This window comes from Pelophylax lessonae (assembly GCF_965119305.1).
Source record: "Pelophylax lessonae genome assembly, chromosome: 7".
In the NCBI taxonomy this organism is placed as follows: Eukaryota; Metazoa; Chordata; class Amphibia; order Anura; family Ranidae; genus Pelophylax; species Pelophylax lessonae.
This window is the reverse complement of record NC_138774.1, coordinates 241,334,994-241,350,526: the sequence shown is the minus strand read 5'-3', so window position 1 is coordinate 241,350,526 and position 15,533 is coordinate 241,334,994. Positions and strand designations below refer to the sequence as shown.

The following is a 15,533-nucleotide window of genomic DNA, read 5'->3' as shown; positions in this document are numbered from 1 at the left end:
GACTCTCTCTTTGAGAATAATGATCAGATTCTCAACACCTATTCCTTATTCCTAGCGGAACTCGCTAGTTTATACGATGACCCCAATAGGCAGAGTACTGCTGATTTTCAGTTGAGGGCCTTAAAACAAGGAAGGAGACCTGTAGAAGACTTTGTATCTGAGTTCAAAAGATGGACCCTTGATTCAGGGTGGAATGACACATCTTTGCGAACTCAATTCAGACTCGGGTTATCGGAAGCTGTTAAAGACGAGCTCGCCCGAGCGGATTTACCTGGCACCTTGGAGGCCTTGATACAACTTAGTATCAACATCGACAGACAACTGCGAGAAAGAAGGGCTGAAAAGATGGGAATGCCATTGTCTAGTCCTTCTCAGATTTCGGCCGTTGACCCTACTCCCATGGATGTAGGAACCATACGCCCACCTTTAACGACTACTGAACGAGCTAGAAGAACATCCAGAAATCTCTGCATGTACTGCGCATCCTCGGATCATTTGATAAACACCTGTCCCCTTGTCCGCAAAAAAGAGGGTGAGTGTTCACATGTCTTGCTGGGAGGATTAACGACTTCCTTTTCTAACCCCTATCTTTTTGTTCATTTAATATTACAGTGGGACCAAACTAGGATCACCACCAAGGCTATGGTCGACACTGGATCTTGTGGAAACTATATTGATACACGCTTTGTTACCTTAAATAAAATACCTATTATTTCAAAATCTAAGCCTGTTTCTGTTAGTTTCATTAATGGTATTCCACTGTCTTCTGGTCCAATCACCAACCAGACTCAGGCACTCCTTGCCACTACCAACGAATCACATGTGGAGACCATCACCTTTGACATACTATCCTCACCCCATTTTCCTATTATTTTGGGACTTCCCTGGTTACACACACACCAACCAATCATAGATTGGAAAAAACGGACTTTGGTTTTCCCTTCTCACTATTGTGAGAATACGTGTAACCTCCCATCTTATGGGAAGATTCTGTCTGTGGTGTCAGATGAAATTGCACCACTATGCTATCAGGATCTGTCCGAAGTATTCCTTGAGAAAAATGCTCAAGTGTTGCCTCCCCATAGGGATTACGATTGCACTATCGATCTACTCCCTAACAGCAAATTGCCTTTCGGTCATGTTTATCCCCTTTCACAGGATGAACTTTCTCATCTCAAGGAATACTTGGATGAGAATTTGACAAAAGGGTTCATTAGACCCTCTACTTCTTCCACTGCTGCAGGACTTTTCTTTGTCCGCAATAAGGATTCCAGTCTCAGGCCTATTATCGATTATAGGCAATTAAACACGATTACGATAAAGGATCGCTATCCTTTGCCGCTCATCCCTGAACTTATTGAACAGGTGCGTGGGGCTACTTATTTCACCAAATTAGACCTGAAAGGGGCATACAACCTAATCCGAATCCGTGACGGGGATGAGTGGAAAACAGCATTCAGAACCAGATACGGACTATTCTAATACCTTGTGATGCCATTCGGGCTATGTAATGCTCCCGCAGCTTTCCAAAGATTCATAAACGACATCTTTAGAGACTTACTTGATGTCTGTGTTGTAGTATACCTAGACGATATACTTATTTATTCTCGATCTATGCCTGAACACATAAAACATGTAAGACTTGTGTTGTCCAGACTGCTCTCACACAGACTATATGTGAAATTAAAAAAATTTCTATTTCATAAAGAAGAAATATTATTTCTAGGATACTTCATATCCAAAACTGGAATTAAGATGGATATGAGTAAGATATCCTGTATTCTAGACTGGCCTATACCAACAACTCGTAAGGCCCTACAGCGATTCCTTGGATTCTCAAACTTCTATAGGAAGTTCATCAAGAACTTTTCCGCTATTGTGAGACCTCTCACACAACTGACAAGTATAAAAAAACCATTCAAATGGTCAGAAGAAGCAAATCAAGCTTTCTGCTTGTTAAAATCAAGATTTACTTCTGCTCCCATACTACGCCATCCAGACCCATCCCTCCAATATATTCTAGAGGTAGATGCGTCAAATATGGCAGGAGGAGCAGTTCTCTCCCAACGACCAACAAACACTTCATCACTCCACCCAGTTGCTTTCTTTTCAAAATCACTAAGCAGCCCAGAGGTGAATTACCCAGTGGGTGAAAAGGAGTTGCTTGCCATAAAACTGGCACTGGAGAATTGGCGACATCTGCTCGAAGGTACCCAGTTACCAATACTCATATATACAGATCATAAAAACCTTCAATACCTCCAGACTAACAAGACTCTCTCCCACCGGCAGGTACGATGGTCATTATTCTTTTTAAGATTTAATTTCCTAGTGACCTACACGCCTGCAAACAAAAATAAAAAAGCGGATGCGCTATCACGATTAACCGAAGATAACTGCGCCGAAATCCCTTCCATTCCCATAATACCCTATGAACGCATTATTGGTGTTGTCCGTTCCTTGAAGGAAGAGATTTTGCACAGTATAAGAATGGATTCACCTCCACCACAACTAAGTACTGATGCAGAAGGCTTCCTCTATTACAATGACAAACTCTACATACCCCCTACTATGCGCACCAAGATTTTGGTGTTATCGCATGATGTGCCCATGGCAGGACATATGGGTATAACGAAAACCTTTAATTTGCTCACCAGGCAGTTTTGGTGGCCTGATATGAAGACGTCTGTACAAAAATTTGTTTCTTCATGTGACATCTGTGCAAGGTCCAAAATTGACACTACAAAACCATCTGGACTACTTTGTAGTCTACCAATACCCCAGGTTCCATGGGAAGTTGTATCCTTAGATTTCATAGTAGAACTACCACCCTCTAAAGGATTTAATACCATCCTAGTGTCAGTGGACCACTTGACAAAGATGGCACATTTCATTGCTATCCGTAGACTACCTTCATCTAAACAAACAGCAGAACTACTAATGAAACATGTGTTTAAGTTGCATGGAATTCCAAAAACTCTTTTGTCCGACCGTGGTTCACAATTCATCTCTAAATTTTGGCAAGCACTTTGTCAAATTTTACGCATTGAGCGAAAGCTCACTTCTCCCTACCATCCTCAGACCAACGGACAGACTGAAAGAGTCAACCAGTGCATTGAGCAATATCTACGTTGCTACACATCATACTTGCAGGATGATTGGGTGGTTCTCCTTCCTCTAGCAGAATTTGCTTACAACAACGCAACCCACAGTACCACAAAGCAAAGTCCGTTCTACTTGAACTATGGGTTTCATCCCACTCTTCTTCCACCACGCATCCTGCCATCGAGTAACCCAGTAGCCTCGGATTACCTTACCCAAATAAAAGACTCTTTGGGCTTACTCAATACCACTATATCACACGCTCACAGTCAACAAAAAAAGTACTACGACCTTCGTAGAAGACCTTCTCCTCAGTATGCTATTGGGGACCTTGTTTGGCTATCGACAAAGAACTTAAGATTAAAAATCCCTAGCAAGAAGCTTGGACCTTTATTTTTGGGACCCTTCCCAATTAAAAAACTTATCGGAAAAGCTGCAATACAGCTCACCCTACCAGCAGATCTCAAGATCCATCCCATCTTCTATGTGTCGCTACTGAAGCCCCATGTTCCTAACCAAGGAATAAGGCCTACCATCTTGCCTCCACCTCCAATACAAGTTGAAGGCGGAGAAGAGTATGAGATCAAGGAAATTTTGGATTCTCGCATCCATAGAGGAAGACTCCAGTATCTCATAAGATGGAAGAACTATGGACCCCAAGACGACACCTGGCTAGATACCTCTGATATTCATGCGCCTAGACTTATACGGAACTTTCACTCAAAACACCCAGAGAAACCTGTCCTATAGGCCTTCCGGAGCCGGCCTTAAGGGGGGGTACTGTAAGATTCCGGTACCTCCGGTACCCTTAATCACCACTTTCTCTGTAATGCGTCCCACCTTTCTCTTCAGGTGGTACGCATATACCTTTAAGAACGATGATGTCACTGCTGAGCGCCGCAGAGCGGCTATTTCAACCGCCGGCGGTCTCACTCACATTGTTCGTTCAACCTGCCTTGTTATCCACATGCTTTCAAGCCTGTCTCTCGATCGGAACCTCCAGCCATTCCCTTTACCTGGAGCAGACCGGAACCTCGCTACTGATCCCTGTATCTCGCGACCGGATCATTCCTTATCTACTGGACCTCTCTAAACTACTAACATTACAAGTGATAAGTACCCCGCAGGGGAACCCTCCATAACCTTATTGCACTATCTACCTATGCACATTAAGGACTGTTACTACTTATCTATACTATCCTATCATCTGCACTGTTACATAGATTGCTAGCTCTTCAGCCTACTACCATCTATCATCTGCACTGCTGCATAGATTGCTAGCTCTCCTGTCTACTACTATCTATCCTTGCACTGGGTTAGTCTATCCTGTATTTGTCATCTGCTGTCCTCACCACCTGTTAGCATACTCGATACTAACCTATCTGCATTCCTAAATACCATCTTGAACTCTCCTATACAAAACCTATCAAGTGATTACCATCCTTGTCACTGTTCACACCTGTCCCTTCAGCACATCACCTTCATACTATCATATACATCCTATCACTCCAGGAACATCTCATTGAGTGTGTATATATCTGTATGTTGAAGCTGACAGGCCCACGGTGATGAGTCCTGGAGAGTTGGATCTGGTATTCAACACATCTCTACATGACTACTGAGTGGAGATTTTGCAGCTGCAAATCCAGCCTACAATAAAAACGCAGGAGCGTTAAAGGGGGACATCGAGTTTGCGCCCCAGGCCCGAAAGGATCCTGTACTAGGTATGTGATCCTGCACAGCAGAGCCACCTTGTCGCCGTGAATTTAAGTTATACAGTCGGCAAGCAGATACAGAATATTGTGGTACTACAGGCTGAATGGCAGGATTGTCTTGATAGTTAACTTTTAACAATGTATGGCAATGTATAGGACAGATGAGCATTAATTTTGCAAACATAAAATGAGGTCAATGACTGCAAATCAGAGACCCTATATTAGTATTTTGATGGAACTCCTTCCTGCTTAACATCTTTTTTAACCCAAATAACGTTACTCTGCAGATCCTGGGATTTTGGTTTGGTGAACAGTGGTCTATTAATATATAAATCTGTCCAGTACCTATACAACTCAATCTCAAGAAGATAATTTTCTTGTAAGAAAAGTATTTTCTCATGATATGAGGATGAAAGTAAATTACCTACCTAGAAGGCTGCATTGTGAACTTCAAAAAGCTGGAGAATCAACATCTCATGACAGCATTTGTAAATTTTGGCTACAAAGCCACCAAGCCATGGAGACCTATTATTATATGGAGCCATGATGGCAGTGGTGTATGGAGGTCTGCTATGTCTGCATTTAAGTGTTTTCCCTCCACTGTGCTGTCATCATTCCCCCGTTGCTGGCTGCTAGGGCTTCTGGAATCCAAGAACCAAGGTCCTTTTTATCCCAGCATGCATAGGAAGATGGAACGTCCTCTCTGCACACTTGATCTGGCTCACATCCTTTTGCTAAAGCCACCCTGTAGGCCTAACATGGTAAAGGCGGACTCTGATAGGGACTCTGATGTAACAGGGGACTCTGATGGGAACCCTTATATAAGGGGGGGCTCTGATGGGGAATCTGATGTAAGGGGGTCTCTAATAGGGACACTGATGTAAGGAGAGACTAATGGGAATCCTGATGTAAGGGGGGAATGTAATGTAAGGAAGATTCTGATGGAGGCCCTGATGTAAGGGGAACTATGATGGGGATCGAATGTAATGAGGACATTGATGGTGACCCTAATATAAGGGGGACTCAATCATTTATAAAAACTGATTTATTTTTTCTTCCTGCGAATAATTGTAAAATACACAACGTGGCCCTCATACTGAAAAGTTTATAGACCCCGACTCAGGCTTATGGTTTTCCTAATGTATAAAATTAGATTCTTGAGTGAGGACAACCCTATATGAAGGCCTTTAGCATATTCCACATATTAGTGAACACATTTATATTAATAATTAATTGGGTTAATTTTCCATGCAGTCACATTGGCAAAAGTCACATCTCGAACAAAAACTGGAGCAAGTACAAAGTAACAGCGTTACCACAGCCACAGCTTCAATAGTCCACCTCTAAAATGTAAATGTCACAAAGAGGTTTTTACTATACTGCTCCAGGTTGTTCTTTAGATGCCTATGTGACTACTGAGTCTTGGAAGGCTTCCCCAAACCATACCATAGGGCTAAGGGTACATTTTGGGGAAAAAGAGAAGTGCAGCGATGCATATCAGTACACAACTGCCTACAGTGATCAATGAGCTGGATCTGTATAGGTCAGCATTTGTTCCAAGAAGGTGGTCGTCTAGATAGTGGGTTCAGTCACAGTTCAGGGATCAACCAGCTTATGACTGCACTTTTGACAATTTCGAAATCGACCTCTGTAAGGACTGTGTTGGAAAATAACCTGTGTTTCCTTGAAGATTGCTTATACTTCTACCTGGACTTTATGCTCCCTTTGTTGAAGTATTCTTTAAAGCTGGTAACATCTATCGTTGTGTTTGGGTTTTCAAGCGCTCAACAACCTACATGTGATGGTAAAAACTCACACACCTTATTGTATAGGTCCTTAAAGCGGAACAAAAATGCAAGGTCCACCTATGTTGCTGCCTCCCATTCTTACAAGGTCCACTAATGTTGCAGAACCCCCCAACCTGGCAATGTCTGCTTACAGTATGTTGCAGCCCCCCACTCTTCCAAGGTCCACTTATGTTGCACACACCCCCACCCAGGGGAGGACTGGGCCAAGAGGCAGGGGGGCAATTGCCCCCCAAAAAGGCTGTACCGCTTCTGCCACAGACATGCCTAAAGGATTTCTGGTAAAGAGAAGTAAAATGTCCCCACTGCTGACCTACTGAGTGTTGGATCAAGACAAGGACAAATAGCGCAGGCCTCCCTCCTGCAGCACTGATGGTGTAAACTGTGTCTGAGCAGAGGCTGTTTCCATGCCTCACTGGAGAATCTCCTCCCCCAGGCAGCTCCGACTGAGCTGTTCCAGCTCCCCCAACTACCCGCTGATGGCTGGGTACCTGGCCGGTAAGTAGAGTGTACTTAGAGCAGAGCTTCAGCCTGGAATGGGGGTCAGGAGGAGGCCTGGAAGAGGGAGAGTGGGAGGGGGGCCGAATCACTGGCCCATGGGCCTCTGGTTTGTACTTGCCTTCCTTGCAAGGTTCACCTATGTTCCAGCCCCCCCACACCTCATATCCCTTTTGAATAAAATAAACCCACAGTGAAAGCTTTAAAAAATTGAAGAATTGAAAAAAACAAAAGGCAACAAAAACTCTTTCTACGACCTGGCTTTCATTTTAGTGCATGGTTGATGTTAATTACTATCGAATTACTTGATTTGCAAAATTTCTACTTAAAGAGAAGAACACATCTTCATAGAAGTTTAAGAGGATCATTGAGAAGCAAAGTGATTTTGATAATCGCAGAATGGGAGTTTTGGAAAAAAAAAATTGATTAATGGTGGCATTTTCCTTAAAATAAACATTTCATAAGAAATGTATCTGAAAATTACACACTTACCTGTGTGCCCGTTATTAGTGAGAACAGCTGTCGAAGATTCTGATATACCAGTAACTTGTAGAGGGCCCAGGCTAAAGGAGCTTTTGGTCTTGTATGTTATGATATTAATAGGTGACTGGGAGTTCTGTCCACAGATTGGATAATGTGTGCTCCAGGTTGCAGGATCTAATAAGTAAAATACATATATGCGATCTGTTAGATAAAATATATTTACCAAACCTTTGGTGTACTCTATGTGTACATATTGAAATATAGGATTTCATGGAATTTAGTAGATTTCTTTGCAGATCCTTAACTGCTTTTGTTCTACAGATGTTGAGAATGTCAGGATTGCAGTAAGAAACATTGCACCCCACCCCAGGTATGCAAACTTGTCACCACAGATAACCTATGGGTGATGCCAATGATGCCATGATACTTGCATTCCTCTAGGGAGGTATTCAGCCAAGTACAAAGAGGTGCAGTTGGGTATACTAAAAAGGCCAGTTATAGAAAATAAAATCTGTTTGCAGGCCGAAATTGAATGATAATACAAATGGCTTATGCAGCAGCCATACTTAATTGTCAAATAAAATTTGAATTTTGTTTATATAAAAATTATTATATTCGCATTTAAAAGCCTCTACGTTTTTATTTTTACAGAGTTCCGCAATGTGTCTTATAGCCTCTATTGCCAACATTATCTCTGAGCTAAGGGTTATTGTTTTCTTAGTGAACCCATCATGGTAACAAGGATCCTCCTAGTACATCTGTAATTACACATTATGGAGAATTTGTTGAAAATGCTGAATGCAGCCATTTTTAAAGTGCCTTGTATTCACTAATCAGTGTGCATATCATGACTACCTCTTAAATCGCTTTGTTCAGCCAGTGGTTTGTGGATTGTATGTAGCACTTACATTATGGTCCCAGTTGTGTGTGCACCTTTCATGCTGCAGACATGGCAAATGTGTTTATTAATTTGAATTACTGGTGTTCATTGGTATAGAAGTTGCATATTGTGATCCTCTCTCAGTGCTCAGATGCTGGGTGACCCACCACCAGCTAAAGGAGAATTGCTCTATGGAAAAATGCTAGGAGGGTATAGGAGCAGTCACTACCCACCCCCACTCTGACTACTGGAAGCTTGAATATGGCTCCAGTGACAGTGAGAGTCCCTGCCACTATATAAATGGGTTTAAAAAGGACACAGGACCATCAAGGAGTCAGTTTGAGAAGCTCCAGCAGATGTCTTATGAGCAGAGAAAACTATCTTAAAAGTGTTACTAAACCCAGGTCCCTGCGTTCACTATATCAGGTCTCCCACAGTACACAGAACATGGACATGCAATTTTATATATATATATATATATATATATATATATATATATATATATGAACCGCTACATACTGTACCTTTTCTCATCAACAGTCTTGTGATTTTTAGGAGTGTCTTGTTAAAGATTGTAGGAAGATTTTCTCTTTTGACTGTCTTATAAAGGGTTCATGACCCATAAAAGTATATCTGGACAGTGTTAATTGGCCCTGTACTGATCACATGCACCCCCCCCCCCCCAAAAAAAAAAAAAACTATCAATACACACCACACTGAGCATGTGCAGAGTGCCCCCAAGGCTCTGATGAAGCAGCATATGGATTGGGAACAGGATCAAATTCCCCATATCACACTCCATATTGCTGCCCTAACATACACACTAGTATTTTGGGACCACCAGGACACCCAAAAACACAAATGCAGCAACCTATAGATACCTGATGTAAATTCAGTTGGGAAGTTTAATACAGTAAACCCCTGCTCCATCGCGGTTCAGTTTTTGTGGTCCCGGCATATTGCGTTTTTTTTTTGTAATGTTATTTTACTATATAAATGATTGAAAATGAAATATTTTTGTGCTTTCCATAGCTCTTGCTATGTCTCTCAGTATCTTTTATGTGTTTAAATGAGTTTCTATTGTTTTAAAAGTGTTTTTAAAGACCTTAAAATGCTTTTACACGTACAGTGACAGTAAAAAAAACATGCCTACAATGCATTTTAATAGGGTTTTTCTATTTCGCAGATTTTCACTTTTCGCGGCTGGGTCCGGAACGTAACCCCCGCAATGGAGGGGGGTTTACTGTACTACCCACAAAACAAATCCCTGTTTTTTACTTTACCATTTATTTATTTTTTACTTCCCTGTGGTACTTCCCCAATTTTTCTTCCCTGTGTGCTATTACAGATTACATGAGCAAGTTCTTCTTGGCTACCCTAAAAAGAAAGTAATCCAAGCTGACCCAGCAACCTGTTTAGGTGGTGTTCCCCCAAAACATAGGTACACTTCTAACTACTATGTCTAAAAAAATGGCCATATACATAGAGGTTATGTATAATGGGACATCCGTGGCCTAGCTAATAATTATTTTCATGGTATCAAAAAATACAAGAAAATTAAAAAAAATTTTTTTGATCATTCTCAAGACACCTGCCATAGTTATGACCTAATAAGATTAAAATCCCTCATAGTATTTAGGAACCAATGTCATTATTGCCCGTTAGAAGGGATAGGCAGTTTTGGTGTGACTTAGTGTGAATGAATGGCAACTATATTTTGAGTGGTCTGGACCAAATGTTGTGATTTTTTTTGACTATGTTGTAATTTTGAATAGGGTGGAGGGTTCTGGAATGGTTTTCATTGCCTTCTTGGCTACCCCCTTTTTTTTTTATACTGCACTGATTCTTCTTTTAGTTTATTAAAGAGGAACTCCCCCCATAATTTTTCTTTTTTACCCTGCTTATCAGATGTTGTGTGGTGCACAGTTCAGATACTCATCCGTCCAGCAGACGCAGTATTTTCCTGTGGAGGTCCTCTCCTTTGCAGCCATTGTTGGGGTCCTGCGCCGCCATGTTCTCCTGTGCCATCATTGGGAGATTGCCGGCGCTTCAGGGTTCAGGTGCTGCCTTATAATGATGTGCTGCTAGGCCCGCCCCTCTCCCCTCCCCCCTCTAGTGAATGGAATTACTGTAGAGCTACCTGTGCCTCCTAGGATATGCACATAACATATTCCAGGAGGCATTAGGGGCACTGACATCATTCTCTTAGGCAAGGAAACAGGATGGGAGGTGGGCCAAAACTTATTCATTAAAAAAAAGTAACTAAACAAAAAAAAGATGGATATTTGTATAGCTGTGTGTGTGTGTGTTGGGATAGAAAACTTTTTTCAAAGATCCCACGGGAGCGATATGCTTATACTCAGTTCCGTGGAGCCACAATGTTGACGGACCTGTAGACTGTTTAATCCCAATTATTATTTCACCACTGTATCGTTTTTTATCCCTACAATCTATTATTTCATGCCAAATAATGTATTTAACATTTCTTGTATTAAATAAATAAAATATTTTATTAGAGAAAAACAATTATTTATTAGAAACAAACATACTTACCGCATAGAGGGTCTCCGTAGCACCAGTCTTCTAAAATACAGAATCAAATACAAGAGCATTCAAAACATGAATAGTTAAACATCATCACTGATAGAATATGTGAGTTGTTTAAGTATAGATAATTTATTTTTGTGCTGGACACTTTGCACATAGGTTATCAAATCTAATAAACTGATACATTTAAATTGATTTACTAAAATGGGAAAATAGGCTGTTCACTTTGCAAAGGAAATCCCACTTTGCAAGGGAAATTTCCCCAGAGCTTGGTGAATGTGGTGAAATTTCACTTTGCAAATACTACTCAATGAAGTGCACATGATTAAATGATGGAAGTCAGCAAAGCCTTACTTCATTTAATAAAGCTCTGGTGAAAATGTCAATGCCAAGGGAAACTCCCCTTGCAAAGTGAACAGCCTATTTGCATTTATATAGCCATCAGAATTTAAATATCGGATTTAGTGCATGAGATTTTTTGGACAATGATCCTACTAAAACCACAGTTACAGGGATATGTATTGCTGCTGACTTTTTTCTGAAGTGCAGGGTTAAGCTGTCCTTAGATGGATCAAAATGTGGCCATTAAGCAGGGCCTGGCTCAATTTTGATCAATCTATGGCCGTTCCTGCTTGACAGAAGTTGATATAGCAATTGACAGTCTAACAGGAACTGTTGGGAAACTTTTTGCTGCTAATTTTCTGGCTAGTATACTGACCTATAAATATAGTTATATTCCTCCTACACAACGAGCAATATCCTCTGATGATGTCTGTGCGGACGATACGCGTCAGGAGCTCGCAGTAGAACTTAATTTTAATACATTTCCTGTTACCATGCAATATTACGCTATGTGCACACCTTTTTCTGGTTTTCATGTCATCTGGTCTTAAGAGACTTCCATCCCTCTGCCTACCACCTTATGAGCTGAAAACTACTTCCATGGTAATGATCGTAGGAGGAATCAGGATCACCTTGTAAAGCCTGAACAGGTCTGTTTGCTATATGGCAATTCAGACCCATTTGATCTGGTGAGAGCCCACTTTTACTGTTCACTTGGTGTTGGGATTCTTTTCATCCCGTTTGGATTTATATATGTATACCAACAAGGTGGATCACTTCTTTTGGACTTTTATTTAAGCCCTATTTCAGTATTGGACTTTATTTCACAATATCCTATATATTTTATATATATATGTTCAATTCTACTCTTGTATATTATGTACACTCATTAGCACTGCACTTTTTTCTTCCGCTTGTTATTTTATAATTTGTTTATCAATTATGTTGTGCTGGCAGCTTGACTTGTTTTGGTACTAGCGCTTTCTAGACACTTTTTTACTAGTATACTAACCAACTGGGTTCAGAAAGGTTTGACTTACTGTTGTGGAACAAGTATGCAACTATACTATATCTAATGTCAGAGTTAAAGTGGAAGAAAACCCTAACTATAACTATTCTTAAAATGTTCCTTCCCCCTCCTACCTATCCTGCCTAACCTGTATAAAAAAGATGTGGATACTTACCTATCTTAATCTGCTCTAGTCTGGTCACGTGATCCTGCAGTTCTGACTCAGGAAATGCTCGACAACAGCTATAAAATTTCAGGAGCAGTAATGTCACCCATAGGCCCCCATGGCCCAGCTGTTGTTGGCGCTAATTTCTTTAGCAGCAGCTCACCAACACAAAAATGCTGGAGATGTGGGGCCACGCGACTGGACCAGAGCAGAGTAAAGGTAGGTAAGTACACACATCTTTTTTAGAATAAGGGGTCACTTGGGTTCCTTTACCTCCAAGGAGCTTAGAAAATCAGCTATAAACAGAAATGCTAGTCATCCATTCCTACCTGGTAAAAAAATTACCTTTTTAACCAACATTATAAACACCCAACGTACCTGAAGCCTGGCAGCAAAGAGCAAGGGAAAAAATGCCGATCAGGATGAGCATCTTCACAGTCTTCCACACACTGGAAAAAAAATTATAGAAATATAAATAATAGCTTTGAATATATGATTTAGGATGTGAGCTAAGCAGACACACATCCAGGGCTCATGGTAAAATGTTTGCTTCAATTCCATTGTCACGGTTGTGGAGCAACAGAATAAAATTGGCTCTGCAGTGCCAATAGAGATGAATGGCCAACTGAAAGCTGTCACTTGAAGCAAGGTCTACCTTAGGGGCCTGCCTGGATTTGCCTGTTCTGCATGGACATTTTCAAACTGTTTAGTTAGAGATGAGCTGGACCAAAAAAAGTTTCAGCAACTCTGACTGAACCAGTGAATTGGGATTCTAAGTAAAGACCTGTTGGAGGCCCATGTGAATGTTTTCAACACCAGTTGAGAGCATTGTCTAATGTCTAATGGAAAACCAGGAAATTGATTTCAAAAGAGCTGGTAAAACAAAAAATATTTAGTTCACATTTTGATCTAGTTTCCTTTTTGGGTAGCAAATAATATGCAATGCAGGATAGAAAAGGTAAAAAATGTTGTATTTTTGTCGGTTCCCTGAACTACATCTGTCAAAAATGTTGCATTTTTGCCCACTCCCTCCATTACATCAATATCCTTGACACTTTACACCACAGCTTATGAAAAATACCAGGGGTGACACTCTTTAGAGTCCAACACATATTTTTATTTCACTAAGGCAGCCCAATAAAAGTCCAATATTGGCCAAGGCCAGCCACAGACAGTTCGAATCTCAGGCGGTTCAGCAGGAACCAGACTAGATTTGAAACATTGATGGGAAGACTAAATGTACCCAAGTTGATAGATCAATAAACTTGGGTACAACCAGCCTGCTGGATTTTATTGCGATTATTGCAAGCTCTGTCTTCTTCCGATGGGGATGGCTTCCCCCACTGGGAAAAGGCAATGGCTGGCAGGAAGGATTCCCACATCAACACTGTCTGTGTTGATGGGGGAATCAAGCTAATTTCTTTCCTGCAACCTGTGGTCGGCCTAAATGTTTTCAGCAGCTCAAATATTCCCCTTCATCAGGGCATACATTATTAGTGGAGGTCGAACAGTAGACTCTGGTGGTTGGTATGAAGTCAAAAATTATTAGGTTACCATCTTGAATAGGCCTCAGCAGCTGAATGGCTAATCACAAGTGCTAAGCAATGTCCCATAGGGGGCATGCCTAGGAGTGAGCAAATACCATCCATATCCTGCAGATGCCAGCAAACACACAGGACATGGTAGGAATCAGAGAGGAACTATGGAGTGCTATGGCATAAGGTGTCTAAAAACACTATGTTTTTGGACATTTGTTATTATACTTTTACATGGGGCAGTTATATTTACTCAGTCATTACAACTAAAATTGTCAACATTTAAATAGAATAACTACACATTTAGTAAAAATGTAAAGGTCACAGCAGTGGTAAACACTACAATATACGCTTACCGCATATAAACTGTACTTTTGACCATTGGGCGCATTTTATAGTACAGTTTAACCAATTCCATACAGTGCAGTTACACCCCCTTCCTGCCCAAACCAATTTTCAGCTTTCTGCTCTCTCACACTTTGAATGATAATTACTCAGTCATGCAACGCTGTACCCAATCAAATTTTTTATCATTTTTTTCACACAAATAGAGCTTTCTTTTGGTAGTATTTAATCACTACTGGGTTTTTTAATTTTTTGCGATATAAGTGAAAAAAGAGCGGAAATTTTGAAAATAAAAACATTTTATTTTAGTTTCTATTATAAAATTTTGCAAATAAGTAATTTTTTTCATAAATTTGGGCCAAAACTTATACTACTACATATCTTTGGTAAAAATAACCCAAATTAGTGGTTATTATTTAGTCTGTGTGAAATAGAGTCTACAAGCTATGGTGCCAATCATTGAAAATTGATCACACCTAATCACACCTGATGTACCGACGGCCTACTTCATCTCTTGAGGCCCTGAAATGTCAGGATAGTAAAAAAAAAAAAACAAATGACCCCTTTTTGGAAGGTAGACATTCCAAGGTATTTAGTAAGAGGCATGGTGAGTTTTTTGAAGTTGTAATTTTTTCCCACAATTCTTGGGAAAATGAAGACATTTTTTTTTTTTTACACAAAATTGTCATAATAACAAGTTATTTCTCACACACTTTATTGGCATACTTGCAATTACACCCCAAAATACATTCTGCTACTCCTGAGTATGGAAATATCACATGTTTGAGACTTTTACACAGCCTGGCCACATACAGAGGCCCAACATGCAGGGAGCACCGTCAGGTGTTCTAGGAGCATAAATTACACATATAATTTCCTAACGACCTATCACACTTTTGAAGGCCCTGGAGCACCAGGACAATGGAAACCCCCATAAAATGACCCCATTTTGGAAAGCAAACACCCCAATGTATATTCTATAAGGCATAATGAGTCTTTTGAACATGTCATTTTTTCCCACAAGTTTTTGGAAAATGTGGAAAGAAATTAAAACCAATTTTTTTTTTTTACACAAAGTTGTCAATTTATAAGATATTTCTAACACA

General features: G+C 40.5%; 1 protein-coding gene across 1 annotated transcript in view; it reads right to left on the bottom strand.

Moving 5' to 3' along the window:
* The window catches only part of LOC309561003 (carbonic anhydrase 12-like), a gene marked incomplete at its 3' end in the record, with an annotated part of 33,840 nt that extends 20,850 nt beyond the window's left edge, over positions 1 to 12,990 (bottom strand). Inside the window, exons 1-3 of the mRNA XM_082264711.1 lie at positions 12,926 to 12,990; positions 11,037 to 11,066; positions 7,613 to 7,777 (exon numbers count right to left, since the gene is read on the bottom strand). Of these exons, the coding sequence (XP_082120837.1) occupies positions 7,613 to 7,777; positions 11,037 to 11,066; positions 12,926 to 12,977 (247 nt within the window). The 5' untranslated portion in view covers positions 12,978 to 12,990. The remainder of the gene's footprint in view (positions 1 to 7,612; positions 7,778 to 11,036; positions 11,067 to 12,925) is intronic.
* Between the last annotated feature and the right edge of the window lie 2,543 nt (positions 12,991 to 15,533).